The 23,054-nt window shown below is 39.8% G+C and overlaps 4 protein-coding genes across 4 annotated transcripts; 2 read left to right on the top strand and 2 right to left on the bottom strand.

The window, feature by feature from the left end:
• Positions 1-257: 257 nt before the first annotated feature.
• On the top strand, positions 258-1,366 carry LOC117147454 (antigen 5 like allergen Cul n 1). The gene is made up of 2 exons (XM_033314339.1): positions 258-819; positions 1,096-1,366. Exons 1-2 carry the CDS (start codon positions 302-304, stop codon positions 1,340-1,342), a joined length of 765 nt encoding a protein of 254 aa, XP_033170230.1. The 5' UTR covers positions 258-301; the 3' UTR covers positions 1,343-1,366.
• Positions 1,367-1,459: 93 nt separating this feature from the next.
• Positions 1,460-2,816, bottom strand: LOC117147410 (probable E3 ubiquitin-protein ligase makorin-1). The gene has a single exon (XM_033314286.1). It carries the CDS (start codon positions 2,694-2,696, stop codon positions 1,899-1,901), a length of 798 nt encoding a protein of 265 aa, XP_033170177.1. The 5' UTR covers positions 2,697-2,816; the 3' UTR covers positions 1,460-1,898.
• Positions 2,817-3,300: 484 nt separating this feature from the next.
• On the bottom strand, positions 3,301-4,211 carry LOC117147730 (probable E3 ubiquitin-protein ligase makorin-1). The gene has a single exon (XM_033314729.1). It carries the CDS (start codon positions 4,209-4,211, stop codon positions 3,588-3,590), a length of 624 nt encoding a protein of 207 aa, XP_033170620.1. The 3' UTR covers positions 3,301-3,587.
• An 8,595-nt stretch (positions 4,212-12,806) lies between these two features.
• On the top strand, positions 12,807-21,065 carry LOC117148323 (solute carrier family 46 member 3). Its single transcript, XM_033315655.1, has 5 exons — positions 12,807-13,145; positions 18,250-18,639; positions 18,969-19,370; positions 19,464-20,204; positions 20,266-21,065. The coding sequence occupies exons 2-5, from the start codon at positions 18,272-18,274 to the stop codon at positions 20,552-20,554; spliced, it is 1,800 nt and encodes a 599-aa protein (XP_033171546.1). The 5' UTR covers positions 12,807-13,145; positions 18,250-18,271; the 3' UTR covers positions 20,555-21,065.
• Positions 21,066-23,054: the final 1,989 nt, after the last annotated feature.

Raw genomic sequence — 23,054 nt, 5'->3', positions numbered from 1 at the left:
GGAATTTATATCTTTTTGTCTGTGAATTCAGATATATTTAGTTAGTTTAAAAAGACTGAATGGAATAATATGTACAAAATATAATTTTATTTCTTTCGTTTATCTGGCAGAACTAAATAAACCAAGAGTAAGTCCATCGTAAATATAGGAGTGGCGATTAGATTAGACCATTGGAATGATTTATATTTGCACTCGATTAATTTCTGCCAATCAACAATTGTCAAATCTGCCCCTTATAAGCACATTGCCGGACGATTCAAGCAATAGATCGTCTTTGGGTGTTAGTCGAAACAAAGGCAATATGAAACTCGCTCTGCTTGCCATCCTGGTCGTGTCCTTGGGCCTGGCCCAGTCCACCGACTATTGCTCGTGGGACATCTGCAACGGTGGCTCCCACATCGCCTGCGGTCATAGCAACTGGTGGGACAGCAGCTGTCCCGGCGATGCCGAGCTGATCGACATCAACGATGACTACAAGTGGGTCTTTGTCCACTCGCACAACGACAAGAGGAACTACATTGCCGGTGGCTACGATCCCAATCACAATGCCGCCTGCCGTATGGCCACCATGGAGTGGGACGATGAGCTGGCCTATCTGGCCTCCCTGAATGTCCGCCAGTGCAACATGGTGCACGATAGCTGCCACAACACCGACGCCTTCAAGTACTCCGGCCAGAATCTGGCCTGGCAGGCCTACTCCGGCGACCTGCCCGACATGGGCTACATCCTGGACAACAGCGTGCAGATGTGGTTCGATGAGGTGCACAACTCCAACTCCGGCATCATTGCCGGCGGATACCCATCCGGATATAATGGACCGTAAGTTTGTCTTTGGTTAGATCTATCCTAACCCTATAAGAAAAACCTTTATTACCTTTTTTTCTGTGGTGTTAAAAAGTTTAAATAGTGTTGCAGTGAAATATCAAATAGAAACTAAAATCCACAAAAGAACTAGTGGTCTTTCATATTCATTTTGTGACTAAGAAACTTAATGATAGAATTGTGAATCTAATGTGATGTGCGGTCTGATCGATTTAATTATGTCAGGTATATAATCAGGTATCTTAATAATTTTAACTCTCACGTATCCCCCAGTGCCATTGGCCACTTCACCGTGATGATGTCGGAGAGGAACACCCGCGTGGGCTGTGCCGCTGCCAGGTACAATCGCGATGGATGGAACCAAGTGCTGGTGGCCTGCAACTATGCTACCACCAACATGATCGGACGCCAGATCTATTCCAGCTGTGACTGGGGAGCACAGGGATGCGGATCGGGCACCAATGGCGAGTTTGGCAACCTTTGCTCTCCATCCGAGTGGTACGACGTGAACAGCTGGTAAATCCACCAAATTCAAAGTGCAAAATTAAAGCTATTTCGAAACACTATATTCTGAAAAATGTTTTCAATTATAATTCAGGTGGTGCCATATTTCAAATATCGAAAAATCAATTTGGTTATCTTAGTAGTTTTATTAGATAAAAGTACGAACAATTTTAAAACATCAAGTCCAGAAAAGACAATTATGTAAACAAAAATTTGGTGCTGGAGTATTTGTTCAATTTTGTAAAGCTTATAGTACTAATTACTTGAATTCGGCTATATTGGGATATAATGTACTAAATTTGTCGATATGTAGATGAACGACGCTATATTAAGCTCAGTGTTGTACACTACAGTCTCTGGCAAGGACATGACCAAGTCTATAAGCCGTGTCCCCTCATCCGTCTAAAGAAGTGGCTTTGTTCTCATATGTTTTGTTTGAAATGAACGTATCGCACGAGCCACCGAGAAATGGATCGATCCAATGGAACTTCAGTCGATCGGTCAAATGCCATTAAAATCAATAGTATTGTCCTAGCCATTAATCTGAATTGGAGGCATTTGATTCTATCTGGTTATCGACGATGGTGTCTGTAGAAGCACTTGTTTCCAAAGGGACACTTCCCCGAGCCCCTGTTGAAGTACTTGCAATCCTTGGTGCCCATCGCCGCCCGATATTCGTTTAGCAACTTGTCCTTATCCTCCTTTGTATCCACCCAGTAGGCACTAGGGCACACGAAATCCGAGAAGACGCGACATTCGGGGCAACCACGTGTCACATCGGACTTGAATTCCTGTTTCTGACGCCATGTGCGAATGCACGTCAAGCAGAATATGTGCTTGCACTTGGACAGGATGCCAAAGCGACGTTCGCGCCCCTTTTTCTCCAAGACGGTATCGAAGCAAATGCCGCACGTCTTGTCCTTGGATCTGGCTATTGCAAAGGATAGCTCCATCGCCTGCTCGTGCTGCTCCAGACACTCGCGATTGTGCTCACGGCGTTGGTTCCGGTCCCTCGGGTGGAGGCAGTAAAGGTCGCACATCCTGCAAATCTCCATGTGAAGTGGATACGAGCACTTACTGCCCCAGATACAGCTGCCACCATATGGACAGATATCCTGGACGCCTTCAGCTGATAGGACCTCGGCAGGATTAGCTTTGTACCTGGGCACGAACTCTGGTGCATTTGCCCAGGTCATCTGCCGACTGTAGCTGCTGGTGGTGGCCACCACGACTTCATCCGCGAGTTCCGATATCTGCGGACTCTGGCTCTCATTTGGTGTCTCATCGTGCGAGAATCGGCATAAATTACCGAATCGACAAGATCCAAGCGAATGGAAGCGACAGATTGTTTGACTACGGCGATACGACATAATGAAAGTAATTTTGAGAACTTTTTTTCGGTTCTTAAATAGCGTTGCAAAATTTAAATAAAAAAATATACAAACTACCCTTCTAAAATAACGTTTAGCTACTGATATCCAAATAGGTATAAAATTCTATGGCGACTAAGCTACAAGTCTTTCAAGAAAATAAAAAGATCTCTGTCGCTAAAATCAAAGCATTCTGTGTTCTAAAACATTAAATGAATTTATGTAAATAATTATGCAATTTCTAATTAAGATATCAAATGCTTCCACTTTAGGCCATTTGGAACCCTTTGAGATTTTGAATAAAGCACATTTTCGTACTGAATTCCCTTAAGATTTTTCCCTAGGCTTTGGTTGCATCAACCTGTATTGTCGCCTCTTGAACCCACCATACCCCAGTCAATTGCCCAAGCGGTCTTTGTCCACTCGCACCACGACAAGAGGAACTACATTGCCGGTGGCTACGATCCCAATCACAATGCCGCCTGCCGTATGGCCACCATGGAGTGGGACGATGAGCTGGCCTCCCTGAATGTCCGCCAGTGCCATTGGCCACTTCACCGAGATGATGTCGGAGAAAATAATGGAAACAAAAATTTGGTGCTCGAGTATTTGTTTAATTTTGTAAAGGTTATATTGCTAATTGCTTGAATTCGGCTATATTGGGAAATAATGTACTAAATAGGTCGATGTGTAGATGAACGACGCTATATTAAGCTCAGTGTTGTACATTATAGTATATGTCCCCTCATCCGTCTAAAGAAGTGGCTTTGTTCTCATATGTTTTGTTTGAAATGGACGTATTGCTGGAGTCACTGAGTAATGGATCGATCCAATTGAAATTCAGTCGATCGGTCAAATGCCTTGAATAGTATTTCATTAAAATCAATATATTTAAAAGTCATCATCCTCCCTTGGATGACGTCGATAGTAGCCATCAGGCATACGACGGTGTTTGTAGAAGCAACTGGTTCCAAAGGGACAATCTCCAAAGCCCCTTTTGAAGTGCTTGCAATCCTTGGCGCCCATCTGCGCTCGATATTCGTTTAGCAACTTGTCCTTATCCTCCTTTGTATCCACCCAGTATTCACTAGGGCACACGAAACCCGAGAAGACGCGACATTCGGGGCAACCACGTGTCACATCGGACTCGAATTCCTGTTTCTGACGCCATGTGCGAATGCACGGCAAACAGAATATGTGCTTGCACTTGGACAGGATGCCAAAGCGACATTCACTCCCCTTCTTCATAACGACGATTTCCAAACAAATGCCGCACTTCTTGTCCTTGGATCTTTCTATTGCACGGTATATCTTCATCTGCTTTGATACATTTTCCCCGGTCATCTGCCGACTGTAGCTGCTGGTGGTGGCCACCACTTGCTCATTCTCCACGTCTTCAGCCGCGAATTCCGATATCTGCGGACGTTGGTTTTCATTTGGTGTCTCATCAGGCGAGTATCGGCGACGATTTCCAAGCAAACTACCCAATACTTGACTACGGTGAGACGACGACATTATGATGAAACTATTTATTGCGACTACTTATGGCGACGTATAGAATACAATGACGACTGAGCTACAAAGCTGTCTACGAAAATGAAAAGATCGTGGACGCTAAAATCAAAGCATTCTGTGATCTAAAACATTAAATGAATTAATATGCAATTATATTATTATATTATGCAATTTCTAATTAAGAAATCACACTAGATATCCAATGGTTCCATTTTGGGCCATTTGGAACCCTTTAAGATTTTGAATAAAGCACATTTTCGTACTGAATTCCCTTAAGATTTTTCCCTAGGCTTTGGTTGCATCAATCTGTATTGTCGCCTCTTGAACCCACCATACCCCAGTCAAGTGCCCAAGCTGAATCCCCATCGGCGGTGTAATCTCCAACTGACTGACTGGCTCAACAGTTGTCGCGATTGATTTGGCAACTGGGTATTGGATATAGGGTATTGAGTATGGAGTATATTGACTATTGGTTGTCGCAGCTTGCGGCATTGCCACTGCCACATCAACGAGTCTTTTGCTTCCGGAAACTGTTGTCTTGTACAACCGATTAAGTCGGCTAACGAATCGGGGTGAATCCCCCCAGTGTTTCCGTCATGCGGATTGTTGTTATATGCCGAATTTGTCGTGAAATGTCTTGGTAATCAATTTATGTGCTCCGTCGTTCGTCACTAGTTTTTGGGTGGCTTAAGCACCGCCATTCGGCAGATGCCGCAAGCCGCAAACTTTTTTGCCATCTGAATGCGGGATGAGAACGAGGATGTGGATGCAGATGGGTGCGGGCATAGGGATGGGTATGAGCTTGGGAATTCACCTGCGGAATTCACAACGATAACTTCCACTCAAATCCGCCTGAAGGCCATCAACTTTGACGGCCTGTCTTTGGTGTCTCGCTGTCGATGTGGTGGTTGTGCCTCTGTCTATCTGTCAGTAGCCTGTTGGTCGTCCCCTTCGTCCTGTTGCTCGTCGTCCTGCACTCTAAATAAATTTCATGAAATTAATGCGGAAGTTCCCATGCGATCAGATAGAAAAGCCTCAGTCTTCTGTCGCCTTCCTTTGTCATTATAAAGTCCAAAATTATTTTAGTAACACTGTCTATTTGTCTATTTTAGTATTTGCAACACACAGAAAAAATGTTTAGGCTTCTTGCAAAATATATTCTTCTCAAGATAAGAGATTAGATTCTAACAAATGTTCATATATTCTTAATATAGCTTATTTCAATATATTAAAGTGGTCATCATATATTTTACCCATGTGCCACATAAACATTTTATTAGAAAATACAATCGCTGTTAAATTTATACACTTACAATTTGGGTAAGCTAAAAGCAATGGGTTTTCTTTCAGTGCCCTCGTCTTCCGTTCTGGCGTACGTGAAAATGAAGCATTTTCCATTTGATGATAACAAAACATGTTCGGCATATTGATGAATGCCTCGAGAGAATGGGTGTCCCTATCCAGTGCCCCTGCTCAGCTCCCAGCTCCCAGCTCCACCTCCGACCCCCTCACCATCCTGGCCTCTCCTGGCGGCACATTTCGGCACATCTTGCGGCAAGGACTCGAATTAGGCGGCAGCTTCAGCAGAGCTCCGTGCTCGATTTTAATGATGTGACTGATGGACGCCCACCGAAAAATATGTGTACTTTACACCCATACCTACCCCCTCGTATTATTTTTCCCTGGCATTTGCTTTTGCTTTTGCTTACTTTTCATAACTACCCGCCGCGGAGAAGCGTTTGGCAGCCTGTTTATATATGCGGGCTCCAACGTTTGTTTGCTTTTTGGAATACGTGATTCGCCCACGGTGCGGATGTGGAATGTGGGTGTGGAGTTTGGGTGGCATCATCACAGCATCCGTAGTGAAAATATAAATAATAATAAAAATAATTTCTCACTTCATTTGTTGCACAAATCGAAAAGTCCGTTCGTGTCTGATGAGTTTCGTTCCTGTGGATTTCGACCTTCGATTTATGTCTGGAATGCCAATGTGCCCACATGGCGTATGTGTACTATCCTTATTTTTGGCAATAAACTTTAACCATACCACGCACATAAAGTATATACCTAATGCTCAGGCCAGCTAATGAATAAATGGACGTTTGAATAAATTACTTAATAAGTTTAATTCATGGCCGGATTTGATGGATTGAAATGTGCGCCTGCGAATAAATAAAGAGTTCAGAGCATTAAGGAGGAAACTACTAAATAAATATTTCAGTCCACAAAAATATATCAATAATAATAATGGCGTTGGAAATTTCTCGGCTAAAAAGTTATTCAAATTCGATTACAGCAAATTGTCAGCTGAATCTTATTTCGCATTAAATGTAATTTAAATTACCAACAAATTGTGACAAATATCTTATATGAAAGTAGGCGCGTGTGAGCAGGTGGAATATTCAGTTATCTTTTATATATATATATATATATACATTTAAGTCTTGCACAGGAAGCATTAAAAAAGGTTGATATCAGGAAGCCAAATGACGGCAAGATAGTAGAAAATTGAGACTGCCAAGTCAAAAGAGTTTGTATATGTATATTTATAAAAGTTGGCTAAAAAGCCAACTGTTTAGGAGATGATCAAAAATGAAATCAAAATAAGAAGTAAATAATTTCGAGCCATTTTTAATAAATATTATTATTATAACTTGAAGGGGTTCCTGTGTTCATATTTGAATTGAGCGCGTACTTTTCAAGAACCGCGCAGATCTCTTCGGTGAAAATATTAAATTAGCTGCCAAGTTGTGAGCCAATTTCAATTTGTGCTCCGCGTGCCAAACAGATTTTAAGCCATCTCAGACCTCGGCGCTTTTCTTTTGCCATGACTTCCATATTTTTTTTTCTCCTTTTTTCTTTTTTTGCCCCGTGTCGTTGACACTTTGAGTGCGTGTGTGTGTGTGTGGGATGCCTTGTGTGCGAGTGTGTGTGTTTTAGCTGCACAACGTAGCATACTTTAGAGCGCTGCCATTCATTAATCAAGTTCAGGGCACTTTAAAGTGGTCGCTTAGCCTCGACTCGTCACTTGGAGCTGAAAACTGAACTGAAGCTGAAGCTGAATCAGAATCTGAATCTGCCACCGGAAATGGGTTTATTCCTGCCTCGGAGGCAGCACCACAAACGCACACATGTGTGGTCAAAATATGAGGAACTTTGCAAGAAGTTGCAATTAAATAAATCCATTTATTGTCTTAAAATTTAAATGAAAAATTTCTAGTAAATTATTGGATAATAACCACTTTTGAAAAATGTATAGATAATCTTTTATTCAATTAAATAATTGATTAAACTTATACTCTTGTACTCTATTTGCATTGCATACTTTTAGGCGACGTTTGTGGTTCCACGCAATTTTCAGTTGGAAATCGTTTAACAAACATTTACAAGGTGGCCAAAAATATAAAAAATTAAATAAATAAAATAAGCAATAAAATAAGTCGCTGGAAAACCATATAACTTTTCCTGCAGCCCAAGCAATGGGTACAATTATATCAATTGTTACATTTAATGGCTTACTTTAGTGCGACCTCCGGCGCACTTAGCATGGTGTGAACTGTACCCTCCGGGCTCAGGTTAGCTGGATCCCCACATTTTTTTTTGTTTGTTTGGTGCCCTGTGTGCACAATAGAGACAATATTGCTGGCATTTACATATAAATATTTATTGTCTTCCATGGCCCCAAGTTGCATGTGAGCGGTCAATTTAACACGAAACAACGGAGCATTTCTGGACAGGACTTCCCCAAGGGGTTATATCTGGCTCGTTTTTTTCCTGCTTATATTTATATATATATATATTTTTTTTTTTTGGTGGTAGTGGTGGTGATAAGGAGCTGCTGTTGTTGTTCCAGTGGCCCCCTTTTGTTTGCCTTTGGATGCTGCGAAGATGGTGTAGTTGGGGATGGAGGCTGGTCGGAGTTTAGGGTATTTCTTTGGCTTTTTTTATGACGACTATCAACGGTTATTGTGGGCAGGATATGTGGGCTGCTCGAACTCCCCCGAGGATTTGTTTGGCCTGTCCTCCGGCTTTATTATTTAATCATTATAACATTTCCTCTATATGGGCCAACGTACATATGCATGTACATATGTATGGTATGTGCTGTGAGGAAAATAAGAGCACTGAGAATATTTCTTTAAAGGATTATATATATGTATTCTCTATCGTTTTCGGAACTTGTTGCGGTCTTGCCGACCGATAAATGAATTGCAGGGCAGCCTGCTAGAATTAAATCGAAATAAAATAATACAATAATGGTATATATATATATATCTAATATGATTAGAATTGAAATTATATGTCTCTAGAATCTGTATGCTGAATCTTGACCTTCTAGCCTTTTTTAGTTCCTGAGATATCGACGGACATTGCCAGATCGACTTGGCACTTGATCCTGATCAAGAATACATATATATTGTATGGTCGGAAACGAATCTAGTATACCCAGGCTAGGCTTCTTTTCGAATAGTTTCTGGTCCAAATTGTTGACACATTAAAAGCAGCTTGGCTGTATGCGACCACTAACTTTACAATTAATAAATTGCATACACATAGCTTATAATTTGTTTACCCAACAAATGATACAACAACGATTTGCAACCGAGTTCCCAGTCAGATTGTGCTGTCATGGGCATTTGGCATTCTGATTGTTGTTATTTACTTGTACTTTATTGTTGCTGCCAATTATATTGGTCACTTGCAAAGTACAAGGGCATAAGTTATTCGCAAATATAATAGAGTTCTTTTTTTTTTATTAACATTTGAGGTAAATATTCGCAAAAAAATTAATTGACTGAACGGGAGTTTTTCTCGACTGATATTTGAAATAAAAATAAGAACAAATATATTCGTTATTATTACTATTTATGTATTCTATTATATAGTGGTGTGCTTAAAGTAAAGCTGTAATTGCTTTTTCTTTAAACATAAATCAAATTAAATGAAAAAGCACTTTTTTTTTTGCCCTATATTCTATTAAATTTTCTCGTTCCGTTTTGCCCAACTAACCCATTAAATCATGAAGTGTGTGTTGTCAACTGGCCCAAAGGCGTTGGACGAAATTAGATACCAATTGTTACTCAAGTTGGCCATTATTGTTGGCACTTCCACCGAGGCATTTCGTTTGGCTGTTAGCTCTCAAGCGAAAATTGTTGCGCTGTACCAACTTTTAACACCGATTTCTTATTAAAAGAAACCCAAAAAATGCTTATATATTATTGATGTGTCGGTGAATAAAGGTTTACTGTGTCGCAAATGAAATTGTGTGATATGATGGGTATGATAAATAAGTTTATATGATGATGATTTGATGGAGAGAAATGTGGTTTGAGAATTACACAAAAATGTTATGTTATATAAATATGTTCTAGTACCAAAAAATAATTAATATTATTCTAATAACATAGTTTGCGTTATAAATTAAGTTTAAAGAAAAAACATTTAAATGCTATTTAAGTTTAGCAACATCCACTTATTAACATATTCATAAAAATACCCTAACAAATTGTATCATCTAACCTAAATAATATTATATAGTTTAAGCATAAGCTAATATACATGGTATTTCGGATCACCAAACTAATAATTCAACCTTGTTTTGGGGTATGTACTTTTCATCGAGTCTAAGCCAAATAAGAAAACATGTTTATCTTTTTCTTGACGCAAAGGTAGCTTCGTTGTTTGTTTTGATCTTTGATCGTCGCTTAATAATTACCTTTCAAATTTATATGCAAAATTCAATCGATTCGGCTAATTAGCGACAACACAATTAACTAATTGGCCAACGGCGCTCTCAAGTGATCGGGAGAAAGTGTGTAAAGAGAATTTGTTTATATTGCAAAACAAATTATTGGGTGAAAATGATGTATGATAACCAAATAACATGGTTGATATAAGACGAGTTAGGGGCTTCCGCGCAACAAAAAAAAAAAATAAATAAATAAATAAATAATAACATTAGGCGATACTACGATCTTATATGAATACATTTAAGATGATCAATCGCTTGGCAGATGCATGTCTTTTATTTGAGATTCTTCCGCAAATTGAGGTATAAATAATTAAGTATGTCAAGCGAGATGGGATAGAGTTTCAAGAATTTCGTGAAAGGAATCATAGATCACTATTCACTGGCTTTATTCGATTTATTTATTTATTTATGGCCACTACCGACGACAGGTGTCGCAGCTGAAGCTGCAATTCGATTGCATTGTCTGGCGATCCATGGTTGGTTTCCAGCAATTATGCTGAACAAAACGGCAGTTCATCTATAGACTTGCATTTGCATTTGGCTTGCCAGTCGGTCGGTCGGTGAAGGGTGTTCGAACATAATAACAATTGGAAATTAATCAGCACTAGTTGCTACGAGTATACTAGTAGAAGCGGACAAAAGCGTTCCGAGCCACGGAGCAACGTACCCACCTGCCAGTTACCATGTTTTGCATTGAATTACCAAATAACTAAATATTATTGCTTGATTACCGACTATGCTGATTTTTAATCTCTATCTCATTACGACCAGTTATATTTGATCTATGTATGTGGTATGTATGCAGCCAGGCAGTTGTATCTGAGTGCATTCGGTGCAGCGCAGTACCCTTTATGTTATTCAAATAACAACAGAAGTCCTCATAAAGTGTTTAATAGTTGAAATTAAAAAAAAAAAAAGAAAAATAATGCAATTACCATTAAAGTGACTATGAGTATGCAATGGAAAAGGAGACGCATTTTAATGCTTGAATATGTAGAACATTAGCTTGTTTTTCATCTATTAAATCTTGTTGTCCTACCTGTTTGGATTTAATAAAAATTAGTACCTTTGCCATCGCTGCAATAGCTCCCAACTGCAGTCGAGCAAAGGCCCTAAGCTTCTGCAGTCAGTGGATGCACTTTTGCGGTCTCCGCCGCGGCATTGTGGCTTTCTGAGTCAAGGCCAAGCAGAGGCGTTCACTGAACCCCACCGCCCAACGAAACCCATCATCACAATCGTAATCACATAGACGGCATTATTAAAAGTGGCAGCAAGTGCGATAATTATGGCTAACGCTTAAGAGCAAGCTGCATCGCCTGCAAACAGAACATCAAGCGTACTAATTGAGTGTTCAACTGAACAACAGCCAAGAATCGAAAGTTTTAAAATTCTAATTTAATAATTGCATAGTTTTTGCAACAAATAATGAAGGTGAAACATATTTGAAAGGGCTATCACTAAAGCATAGCTAACATTTGATAACATAACTTCATATTTTCTATGCTTGCAAATTGATAGTTTAAAATCAATCGAACCTAACCTGCCTCAAACCCTAGAATTGTTTGATAATTGGTTATTAGGTATTCGAATCTTTAATTGATTCGTGATTGATTACCTATTACGTTTCATTTGGGTATTCCCCAGAAATACTCAAATCCCAATTGAATATTTTGTCGTGACATACGCGAGTATCTCTGAGTGAAGAGGTGTTGCAAGTCAACTAATAAGCTAAGATTAAGAATTTTATAAACTTTTGCCAGCCAAAACCCTTACAATAAAAACACATATATAACTTTTGTTTTTGCGACTGACAATTTAATAAATATCAACTAATGGGACAGCTAAACACATTTAATTGGCATCGAGGGGAGGTGTAGCATACTAATTGCAACACAATTGCCAGAATTGTGTGGAATTAAGAAATTGTATAAGGACGAACAAGGTTATTAGTGAGTTTAATAAAAGCTTTCTCTAATTTAGTTCATTATTTTTCAACGATTAAATGTGCATTCCTTCACTCTATTTAGATGAAGTAAAGAAGGTAAAGCACTGCCACGACCACAATTTGGAACCAGTGATTTTATTAGTCTTTTAAATTTCTATCGATTTGCCACGCCCCCCATTCCCGAAATCACTAATAAACTGGTCTTCGAGGGGATTTTTCGCATTTTTTCTTGTGGTATTTTTTCTCCTGAAGTTGGACCTTCAGTTCTCATACGGTTCATTTGAAAAAAGGTGGACTGCTGGCATTTCCACGTGTTTGCCCACATGTATCTCCGCCGCTTCTGTATCAGTGTGTTTTGTGCGACAGCAGCGCTGCTCCGCGCCGATCGTACCGCCCAGCCGACCGACCGACCGACCCACACCACCCACCCACCGCAACACGACGGAATCTGCCGACGCACAGTGGGCCTGGCTAGCCACTACGCAAGCAAAATCTTTTGAGGCACGTTATCTTTCAACAAAATTGCAGTTGCTTAAAACGATCGCTAATAAATGATTTTTAACTTTGTTATAAATAAATGTAGATTGAAAGACTTTTAATGAAGCCCAATGAACTGTTTGTTAATTAACTATTTATACTATACTATTTATATATATACTATTTATACTAAGGTTGTGTGCCCTTAAGATACGTTTTAAGCTACCTAAAATATAGCTAAAAAAAGGTCAACTACATTCAACTCTTGTTATCTTAGAGGTTTATTTTCTGGACTGTTGATTTTTGCCAGATTTTCGTCCCACTGTGCAGCGGCGGCAGCGGCATCGGCGTTTTACCGTGCGGCGGCTGCCCAGCGGAACTCATCAAATTCAATACGAAAAATTTTAGTCGCCGAGTTCAGCTCAACGCCGATGGTTTAGACACTGCAAGCACAAGCTGCATTTACTACAAACTCGTTAAGCCCGAAAGTGGCGTCTGAATAAATAGTAAAAAAAAATACAAATAAAAAAATTTAAAAAGAAAACACAGAAGGCAACGTTTTCCTACTTTTTTTTTGTTTGCCACCGCCCGCTGCACTTTCGATTCCAATATTCAATACCCATTCCCATACCGAAAAGCGATCCCAACTGCATTTGCAGCCGTGTGTCAATGTAAATGATTGCGAGCAAACAGAAACAAGCGGCGATTAAAAAACAAACAAACCATTCGATCGGAGGAGCAGTGCATTAGTGAGTCTCAGGTAATAAAGCTGCAGAGAATTAAAACTGAATAATCGGAAGAAAGGGAAAATCGGTGATGGGGATTTCCGCAAGTGTATCATACACGTATATCGTTTGCCGTTGCTCCACCAATTGCTTACAGCATCCATGTGTATATGTATCTGTATCTGTATCTCAATCTGTATCTGTAAATGTATATCCCCCAATTGTGTGTGCGTGTGTGTGTGTATCTTGCTTTTTTACTAATTTTATTAACGACATGTAAATTAAATCAAATCCGCTTGTTTGACCATCGCTATGCGCCCTCGCGCTGTCCACTGCTGTCCACGTCCCTTTCACGTAGAGTTGTCGAGAATATGAAAAGTCGAGTGTCTCCACTTTCTTTTTGCAATTTTCCTAAAAGAAAATAATAACAAAGATAATAAGAAATAAAAGATAATAATAAAAATTATAAGAATGGTCGAAAATGATCAAACGAATTGCTATAGCAAGTACATGTTAATTGAAATTACTACCTAGTAACTAATTATCCCGATTTTTTGAACAAAAATACGGTATAACGGTTTTTTAAAAACATTCTTTGCATTTCATATTAAATGATAAGGTTTTCAAGTTAGCTTAACCCCATAAATCAATAACCAGCTTAGTTAAATGTTCCGTAAACTCGTATTATATATGGTTTTTAAAAATAATTGAATAATTTCGACAACCCTTTCTTTAATCCAAATTTCGGTGACAATCTCGTACCATCCCAGGCCATTTGTCAAGCCCAATTAATTATAATTATGGCCTGAATAAATCTACGCAAATGGCATTTAATTTATACTAAATTTGGTTGTTTTCGCATTTTCTGTGGCGGTTTTCTATCTGTCTATTGCAAAATGAGATCCGTGTTTTTCGCTATTGTTTGATTGCCCAAATTAGTGGTTCGTTTATCATTAGTTTGATCACCGACGAATAGAGATCCGTACCCGTATCGTAATTTATACATATATACATCGGTATTCGTGCAGAAGATATATAATTTTAAAAGCCTTCTATTTTATTAGCATAATTATTATATTTCATTGATTACAACATATTGTATATAGTTTATACACATAAAATATCCCTTGGATGACTGAACGTAATGGGTAGCTGATAGTCGACTTAAGTTTTTTATTTTTATCAAGTTTTGTTTTGCTAGTCTGTTTCTGTGTTGTTGTTTTTTTGGCCGGAACTTCCGCGACTTGCAAACAGGTTTACAAAGTATGTTTTCACTCGCTTCAAGATGTGATTAAACATATTAAATGAATATATTTTTGTGGGCGAAATGAATAATAAGAAGTAGCCTTATGGATTGATAAAATGGAAATTGTTTTCTGTGCATTATGTGTTTGAGCTCAGGCTGCGTTCGTGTGTTTAAATATTTTTAGCGGCTAATTTTACCATTGAATTGTGGATAAATAAATCCGAGAAGAAAAGTTTTTCTTTCCTCTTTTTTTCGCCAGCTAATTGTATTTAATTATTTCCAATTTAGTGCCCCCGACTAAAGCAGAACTTTGTTTATTGTGTCACGGGCAGACTCCGTAGCCGCAGTATCTAACTTTGTATCTTTGTATCCGTATCCGTGTGATGGCGTATCTGCGATGCCACACTCGTATTTCTCATATCTAATTGTATCTGTCATAGACATGCAATTAATAACGTAAATGGGTAATTTGGAGCGCCATCGCTTGTTCGATTCGCTTGTGTGAAAAGTTTTGTTAACCAGCCGGAAATGAGCATAGCAAACGTTGGGGACCCCAAAAAACGCACAACGAGATTACAAAATTAAATAATAGCACAATGGCTGCTGGTGGGTGTACAAAAAACAAATACTGATAATTAATGAAACATCGGGCACTCGCCAAATATTTGCTAATAATCGTTGTAATTTCTCTGTCATTTGGCTTCATTCCCCGTGATTAACAACGTGGGAAGAGTGGAAATCATATGCCCATAGATTGGTGAAAATATCACCAATGTCACCATGACATTTCGATTACATATGTGTGATATTAAGCATCTTTATAAGTGATTTTTCCGAAACAGTAAGATATTATAGGTTGAACTTTCACGCACCGGTGAGTTCACTGACTAATAGAATAGATAGTACGAAATTCTCCGCAAAGGGGTCTTTAATAATACATTTGTCATTATTACATTAACTTTTTGATCTAATCACACAAAATAATAATACCAATTATAATTATATCGTGAATTAATAATGCGAATGAAGTTTAATAACTACAGCAGTTGATTTTTTTGTATTAAAAATAGAAAAGCTTTTGTTTGTATTTTTTTGTGAGCATGGTGATCTTGTATTGCCATGTTTTGTTCTCAGTGTAGCCTTGCATATGGCCATCTATGCCCTGCATTTACCATTTATACAAACGCTTCCTGAAGTTGCACCTTTGCCAACCCATTGATTTGGCTATTTCGTATGCATACATGGATTCACCCAGCGCCAAAGTCGGCGGATTGGTGGCCAAAAAGGTGTGGGTTGTTGACGTGACCGATCGCCGGCCCAAGATGACCTCAATACCGCTTCTTCCTGATCCGCGCCCCTCAAATTTCATGGGGTTCAACGCACGTCTGATTGAATGGCATTGGATCGCCGTGGAAATTACAAAAGTTACACAAACTTCAGAAAGTGCAGTTCAGCAAATGTGGGGAAGCTCGAGATGGGATTCAATGTCAAGTGCTTTCCAATGGCAATTCTTCAAGATTTATGAGCCATAAGTTAAGATTGAAAATATATAGGGTCGGTTGGGTTAAGAAGCTATAAAGTGAATTAGCGAACATGGCGTGCCTTAACAATTGGCCATACTAAATATGAGTTGGGAAATACCACAGTGTAACAAAGTAGTGCGATACATTAGTCATTTTAAATGATTTATGTCACTGCAAGCTTTAAACTATTTGTAGAAAAAATGAAAATCGATTAATGTTTGCCTAAATCGATTTAGGTTAAACTATCTTTTTGGTTATTTTTATCTAAACAATAGGCGAGACAATAAACTACAGGGAAAACGGGCAACCGTAAAACCGAATGCAATTACTGAAGTGCTTACTATTAATTTATGAACCGCGTTCGTTGTCTCGAAGCCGCACTGTACATTTGGTAGCCGAATCTAAGTGTGGACTTTGTTCGCAATAGCTTTCTATGTGCCTTTTTTCTATTAGACTGCGTCATCGCCTGACGGAAGTTGGAGATTAAAACGGTCAGTGCTGCACTTTATGACCAAGATGTTTGGGTGTGTGTGTGTGTGTGTGTGATCACCTGTCAAGGTCAATTAGCTATTGCCTAATTTTGGGTAATTTTAATTCGTCGCGACGATTTAATTAAAGCGCTTGAAATTGCGGAATTAACTGTCTGTCTACATGGGATGGAATATAAAATTACTCATATTTGTTTTGCCAAATAAATATAATTTAATGTGTTTTATCAATATACAATATTGTGATAATTTACAAACGCTTCAAATGTACTTAAAATAATTTCTTAGCTCACAGCTGCAGTTCAGTAGGAATTTAGTTAAATACACGAGTGTCTGAGCTCTATTAGTTTAGGCACTTGTTGATCTCCACAATCTTAAGCTAAAGCTTAATTGTTTTAAATACCCATCGTTGATTTTCCAGCCCAAGTGATGTCTATATGCATACAGTGCACATATATATGCATGTACATTATGTTTAGCCATAATCATGGTGGGTTCTTTAAGCATTTACCGCGAGATAAGGTTAATGCGCTGGCACGTGAAGTTGGAATGCCATATAGACAGGTATACATACATATGCTTTAAGCCAAAATGTGGCAACAATTGTGTAAACACTTTTAGCGAACAAAAACAAATGCACTAAGCAAAACAATTAAAAGCTACAACGCAACAGAAAAAGAAAAAACAAAAAAAAAAAAAGCCAAGTGAAAAATGAAAACGTCGTCGTCGTCGTTGTTGTCTGGGATTTCCAAATCTCAAGATAATGTTGCAGACCCGGGGACTCCATTCCATACAGATCGGAGTTCCACTAATTACACTTTGCAATAGAATTGGCATGACACGCCGAATGATGTTTGCTGCTGATTTTTTAATTTTCTGGGCTTTTCAGCCAATGAGCTTCATCAGCGACCTACAAGCGGATGCTGCCAAATCAGGCTGGGAGTCCCACCAAAAAAAAATAGAAGACATTCATTGGAGCTGGTGCTCCGATAACAGATACCCCTCATTAATGATAACGCCACAGCCTTCAGAGATCGCATGCTGACTTTGACTCCACGAAAGGCAGTCAAGCCAAAAACGCTGACACACAGAAAACAAGTCGAAACGAAAAGCATTTAAGTTAACTTGAAATTAAGTACTCTGTACTCTGTACAAAATTCGTAATTTATTCAATTTACTTAATCAAAAAGAGCAAGGCGATATGCTTTAAGGATAAGCGCAGTAATTACATTTTGAAATGCGACGATTTTAATGTTTGAAAGACACCAATTGCGATAATAAAACCATATACAAGATTAGCGGTGCAAATAACCTTGGCAATGGGCCTTTCATTCAATTTATCAATTTTGTGTTTATGACAATTCGTTTTAGATAACAACAGCAAATTTGGGAAGCAATACTAGATTACTCTCGAAAAACGCAAAAGGTTAAATTGAGCATTTAATAGGTTATTCGCCTTCATTCGCTTCAGCTTGTTAAAAAAAAATCAAATGCAGACTAAGTTATAAAAGATATATATGTTTATATATTTATCCACGTGCTTGTTATAAAAAAGCGATTATATAGAGATGCAAACAGTTAAAATCTGAAGAGTTTGTGCATCCGACGAATGAGATCAGTAACTTTCGTGGGTTTAATTGTTTATAATGAAAATTTGCATTGCATGTGTTCAAAAGTAATTGCGTATATTTATCTCTCTAGTGCAATATTATTAAAAACTAGATATTACACTCTACAATAAAATGCTTAGATGAAATAGTATAATAAATTGTCGTATTTCGCCTGCCTAATAAAAGATTATAGTATATTGAATACAAATTTTCTCTTTCAATCTTCATAATTCTGCATTTACTAAGATTTTGATATTTTTTTCGAATTCCAGCCTTATTTTTACCGCCAGCAGGATGTCACCCAAGGACGGCAGCCTGGGCGATGCCAAATTCGCCAAGTACACGGTGAACCATGAGCCACCACCTCCTACGGCGACAACGACGACACAGTCCACCACCAGTGGTGTGGATAAGCCGATAGCTAAGGAAAAGGACAATGGCACAACGAATCCGCCCGTGAAACGATCCTGGCGCGAGAAGATCCGCCTGGTGGCCAACAATGTCACCGTGGAACCGATCCTGGCCGCCTACATCATGCCCAGCGTGCTCTCCAATCTGGCCACCCAGAATCTCAACCTGGAGAAGGCCTGTCGGGTGAACATGGCCTACGGGGATGAGGTGTGCGATGCCCTCACCCGCCGCCAAACAGCCAACTACACACTGTAGGTCTTTCACATTTCATGTCCTTAGAAAATTGAGACACATTACATATATTGAATATACATGTTTCTTAAACAATTAACTAATTATTTGAAATGTGCCCAAAGTTATGCAGTGTTTTATATTTCAAACTACTATGCTTTGATGCTTGCTTTTGGGCATCACTATAGGTTTTCTTTTTACCAAATGTTTCTTTTAATATTCATAAGTAATAAATCATTATTTTTAATGACAGAATTTATATAGGATTATTTTTAAGCTGCAATGAATTCTTCCTTTCTTCATTCCTTTTTGTATATTAAGATTTTCGATTGGCTATTGATTTTTCCAGAGAGGAGGAAACAGTGCAGCAAATGGTGGCGCGAATGGCCGCCTGGAAGACGGTTATCCAGTCCCTGTTCCCCTGCCTGCTGATCCTCTTCTGGGGATCCTGGAGCGATCGCCACCGCCGGCGGAAGCCGTGCATTCTCATCCCGGTGGTGGGCGAGTTCCTGGGGGTGGTGGGCCTGATGCTGTGCGTCTACTTTGAGCAGGCGCCCATGGAGGCAGCCGCCCTCACGGAAGCCATCTTCCCCTCCCTCAGCGGCGGCTGGTTCACCATGCTGATGGGCGTCTTCAGCTACATTGCGGACATCACCACGGAGGAGGATCGCACGCTGAGGATCGGCATACTCAATGTTTGCTTCTCGGTGGGCGTGCCCATCGGAATGGCCTTCAGTGGAGTCCTGCTCAAGTGAGTTCTTATTTGTATACTGGCGGAAATGATTATTATATTATATAATACAATATGTTTATTGTAATATCTGTAATATCATCTCACTTACAGGCAAATTGGATTCTACGGCGTATTCTCGATCTCGGCCGCCTTCTACGTGATAGCCTTCGTTTACGGATTCTTCTTCCTGGAGGAGCCACAATCCCGGCCGGAGAAAAGTGCGGAGCAGAAGAGCCTGCTGGCCGACTTCTTCGACAAGGAGCACGTGGTGCAGACATTCCGAGTGGCCTTCAAGAAGGGCGAGAACCAGCGCCGCAAACGCGTGATCCTGCTGATGATCGTGGTGATGGTCATCATTGGTCCACTGCACGGCGAGATGGCAGTCACGTATCTATTCACGCGATTCCGGTTCAATTGGTCGGAGGTGGAGTTCAGTTTCTTCTCGACTTATGCCATGTTTACGGGTCTCATCGGTGTGATTTTCTGCGTGGGCATTCTCTCCCACAAGCTGAACATCGATGATGCACTGGTCGGCGTTTTGTCCAGCACCTCGAAGATCCTATCGTCCTTTGTCTACGCCTTTGCCACTCTGCCATGGCATATGTACCTGGGCGGACTGGTGGAGATCTTCAATGGCACGGCGTTCATAGCGATGCGTTCGATAGCCACCAAGTTGGTGTCCAAGGACGAATTGGGCAAGGTGAACTCGCTGTTTGGAGTGGCAGAGGCCCTAATGCCCATGGTGTTTGCGCCCATGTACACCACCTTGTATGCCGCTACATTGAGAGTCCTGCCAGGTGCCTTCTTCCTGCTCGGCGGCGGTCTTACCCTGTTCTCTGTCTTCATATTCCTGTAAGTGGCCGCTTGCGTTCCTCTGGCAGGATTAATAATAACACTATGATCTTTTCCTCAGATGGATGTACCGCTTCCAGGTTCGCCAGCGGCGAAACCTAGCCTCTTCGGATGCTGAAAGTGCGGCCGTTAAGGATCCCAATGGCAATATCAATGCTATCGAAGCCTTGGTTCTGGCCAGCGAGGCCAAGGGTCAGATGAACGGCATCATCGCCAATGTGATACACGAGTCCTTGGAGCACGCAGATCCCACATCTACACCGCCCACAAACACCGCACAACCCATCGAACGGGGCATCGAGAACCATGGGTTCGTTCAGGAGGAGAAGATCAAGGATCGGGATTGTTAGGCTAGATGAGAAGGGAATCAAAGTATTATCCCATCCTCATGTACATACTCACATTCCGCTGAGGAAATTGGAAATCGAGAGTTGGAGTAATCGGGAAGAGTTGGAATTTCTTTTTCGGAATTTTTGAAGTTAATAAATCGATTTAATGATTTTTTCTATGTGACATTCTATCGGAGCTTTATAGCAACAAAGTCCAAGAATTTGAACCTACATCCTTAAAATCGAAAATCTTAAACAGAATAGATACATATTACTATCTTAAATTAAAATTCCTCACTAAGAGCTTTACACTCGCCTAGATTATCCGCTTTTTTTCTCGAACCATAATCTGTTTCCATTACTATTCACCTAAACAATGTGTACAATATTGTTATTGTAATTTTTTTATTTAGACCTAAGTTTCGAAACATATTTTCGTTTTCGTTGTAATTATCGTATCTTAATGCGATATGTTATTTTTATGATTTCCTTTTTTTGCTTAGCTGTAAGGAGTGTTAAGATGAATTTAATAAATGTAAAAGTGTCCAAAAGTGGTGTGTGATTTTTACATGCAGTGTGTGAGAGGTCAAAGTTCAAAAGACCGTAACGTGGCATATTCACTAGTCAACAAAATAAAATGTTCAACATTTTAAACAAGAAGAAGTAAAATGTTTGCGATAATTGCATTGTTCCTATTCGCCATAAATGTCTATAACTATTCCAGCCATGTAATTCTTGTCGATGACGAAAACACTTGAATATGAATTATAAATCACTTGTGTTGCTTTGTTAACTAGTGTTTTTAGGCACCGTAATCAGTGTCGTCGGCAAACAATTACACACACAAATGAACTAGTTGGCGGGCTAAATGGAGTCCTGGCCGCGAGCCTATCGCCATTTTCCTGCACGTAAAACAGGATGCCAGAAACCGAGGAATTCAGAAGTCCGCTGCACAAAGGACGCAGGACGAAGGACGAAGGATATCTGACTGCGGACACGCGGCACTGAACAATTGGTTTGCTCATGTCGCTGATAATTGTCGATTACATTGCACAAAACGGATGCGTTTTGTATCTGCCTCATGTGGTATCTACGTACGTGTGTGTACGTATGTGGCTACTGTTGCTCTTTTTGCGGCATCCCCAATGACATTGCAACTTGCGAGTGCATTAACTGTGTGATAAGTCCGGAACTGACTGTATAATTACCGTGAGGCAGGAATTTCTATTATATTGTAGGTGGCAGTTCAAAAATGGGAACATCGATGATTCAAGAAATAACATTTTTCAAATAGGATTCAAAATCTTCAAATGGATATATTCTGATCATAAAAATAATTAGTTAGTACATAAACAAATCCACCCTGAGAATTTATCGAAATCTCGTAAACTATTAATTCAAGAAATTTGATTTTAAAATCTCGTTCACTCGGAAACTATTTAATCTAGAAATATAAGTAGCATTATTATGATTCCATGGATATTCCAAAAAAAAGATAGTGTATTTATGAGTCGCTCATGGTTTATGCAAGCCATTTCCGTTCGGCACATTATTGCTGGTCCGGCATTTTTGTTTTGGCAACTGCACGTGGCACGTATTGCACTTGACAGGACTTTCGGGTGGGCGTGGCAGGTGGGCGGGGGCAGGTTTTAACTGCGGCTGGCATCAGCATTTAGTACCGTCGCCGTCCTCATCGTCATCGTTGTCTCGCTGGCCTTTAATTACTTTTTCGATACTGACGCCCACCTGGAATCCCCATACACACCCCCCTCACCCCCTGCGATTCCAACGTCAATTCGAATTTAAGCCACAATATTCCCATCCTTTCCAGCTTGTTGGCCATATCCGAGCGAGCCAAACTTAACAACATGTTGCTGCAATGCTCGTAATGCATCAGAAATTTGATATGGCCCTATTTGTGGGGCCTTTTGTTTTGTGCTGAACGCTCTCTTGACTTGTTTAAGATGATTCGTTGACCCATAAATAATTGGAGTAAACAATGCCAGCGCAACGAATTCGAGTGTGAAGTGGGGCGCAACATGGCCATAAATCAGTGGCGAGCTGCATTTAATCTGGCTTAAACACGCATTTTCTTGACAATTTCACAGTAAACTGTTCATTAAACATGTCCCGGAGCGTGTTGTTTTCGGGGAATGAATGGAGCACTTTCCATAATTAATACCCCATTTTCCCTGCTCACCCATTGGCCGCGTATAAATCAAACAAATTCTATCGGTTTATCAAGTTCCCAACCAGACCAAAACCAAAACCAAATCCAAATCCAAATACCAAGTCAAAGCCAGAGGCTAAAAGGCGGTCAAACAAATGGGCATCTCCATATGGATTTGAGCGGCATCAAACGAGTTAATTAAGCGTAAGCGCAGGGTACTCCAAAAAAATAAATATATGTATACAGGAAAGCAACGATAATGTGCCTCGACAGCAGTATACCCATTACTTTGGTTTTTCGTCTGTTGATAGAAGTTATAAAAGAATCTAAATCAATGTGGTTTGTTTTATT

Source organism: Drosophila mauritiana, chromosome X, assembly GCF_004382145.1.
Source record: "Drosophila mauritiana strain mau12 chromosome X, ASM438214v1, whole genome shotgun sequence".
NCBI lineage: Eukaryota > Metazoa > Arthropoda > Insecta > Diptera > Drosophilidae > Drosophila > Drosophila mauritiana.
The sequence above is the reverse complement of the archived record's forward strand: the minus strand, read 5'-3'. Positions and strand labels throughout refer to the sequence as shown.

What these genes read in the sequence shown, in the direction of transcription:
- LOC117147454 (XM_033314339.1), top strand. Translation starts at nt 302, where the DNA reads ATGAAACTCGCTCTGCTTGCCATCCTGGTCGTGTCCTTGGGCCTGGCC. An exon ending in CCATCCGGATATAATGGACC is followed by an intron (nt 820 to 1,095) that starts GTAAGTTTGTCT and finishes CGTATCCCCCAG; the next exon opens with TGCCATTGGCCACTTCACCG.
- LOC117147410 (XM_033314286.1), bottom strand. Translation starts at nt 2,696, where the DNA reads ATGTCGTATCGCCGTAGTCAAACAATCTGTCGCTTCCATTCGCTTGGA.
- LOC117147730 (XM_033314729.1), bottom strand. Translation starts at nt 4,211, where the DNA reads ATGTCGTCGTCTCACCGTAGTCAAGTATTGGGTAGTTTGCTTGGAAAT.
- LOC117148323 (XM_033315655.1), top strand. Translation starts at nt 18,272, where the DNA reads ATGTCACCCAAGGACGGCAGCCTGGGCGATGCCAAATTCGCCAAGTAC. An exon ending in TTCAGTGGAGTCCTGCTCAA is followed by an intron (nt 19,371 to 19,463) that starts GTGAGTTCTTAT and finishes TCTCACTTACAG; the next exon opens with GCAAATTGGATTCTACGGCG. An exon ending in TTCTCTGTCTTCATATTCCT is followed by an intron (nt 20,205 to 20,265) that starts GTAAGTGGCCGC and finishes TCTTTTCCTCAG; the next exon opens with ATGGATGTACCGCTTCCAGG.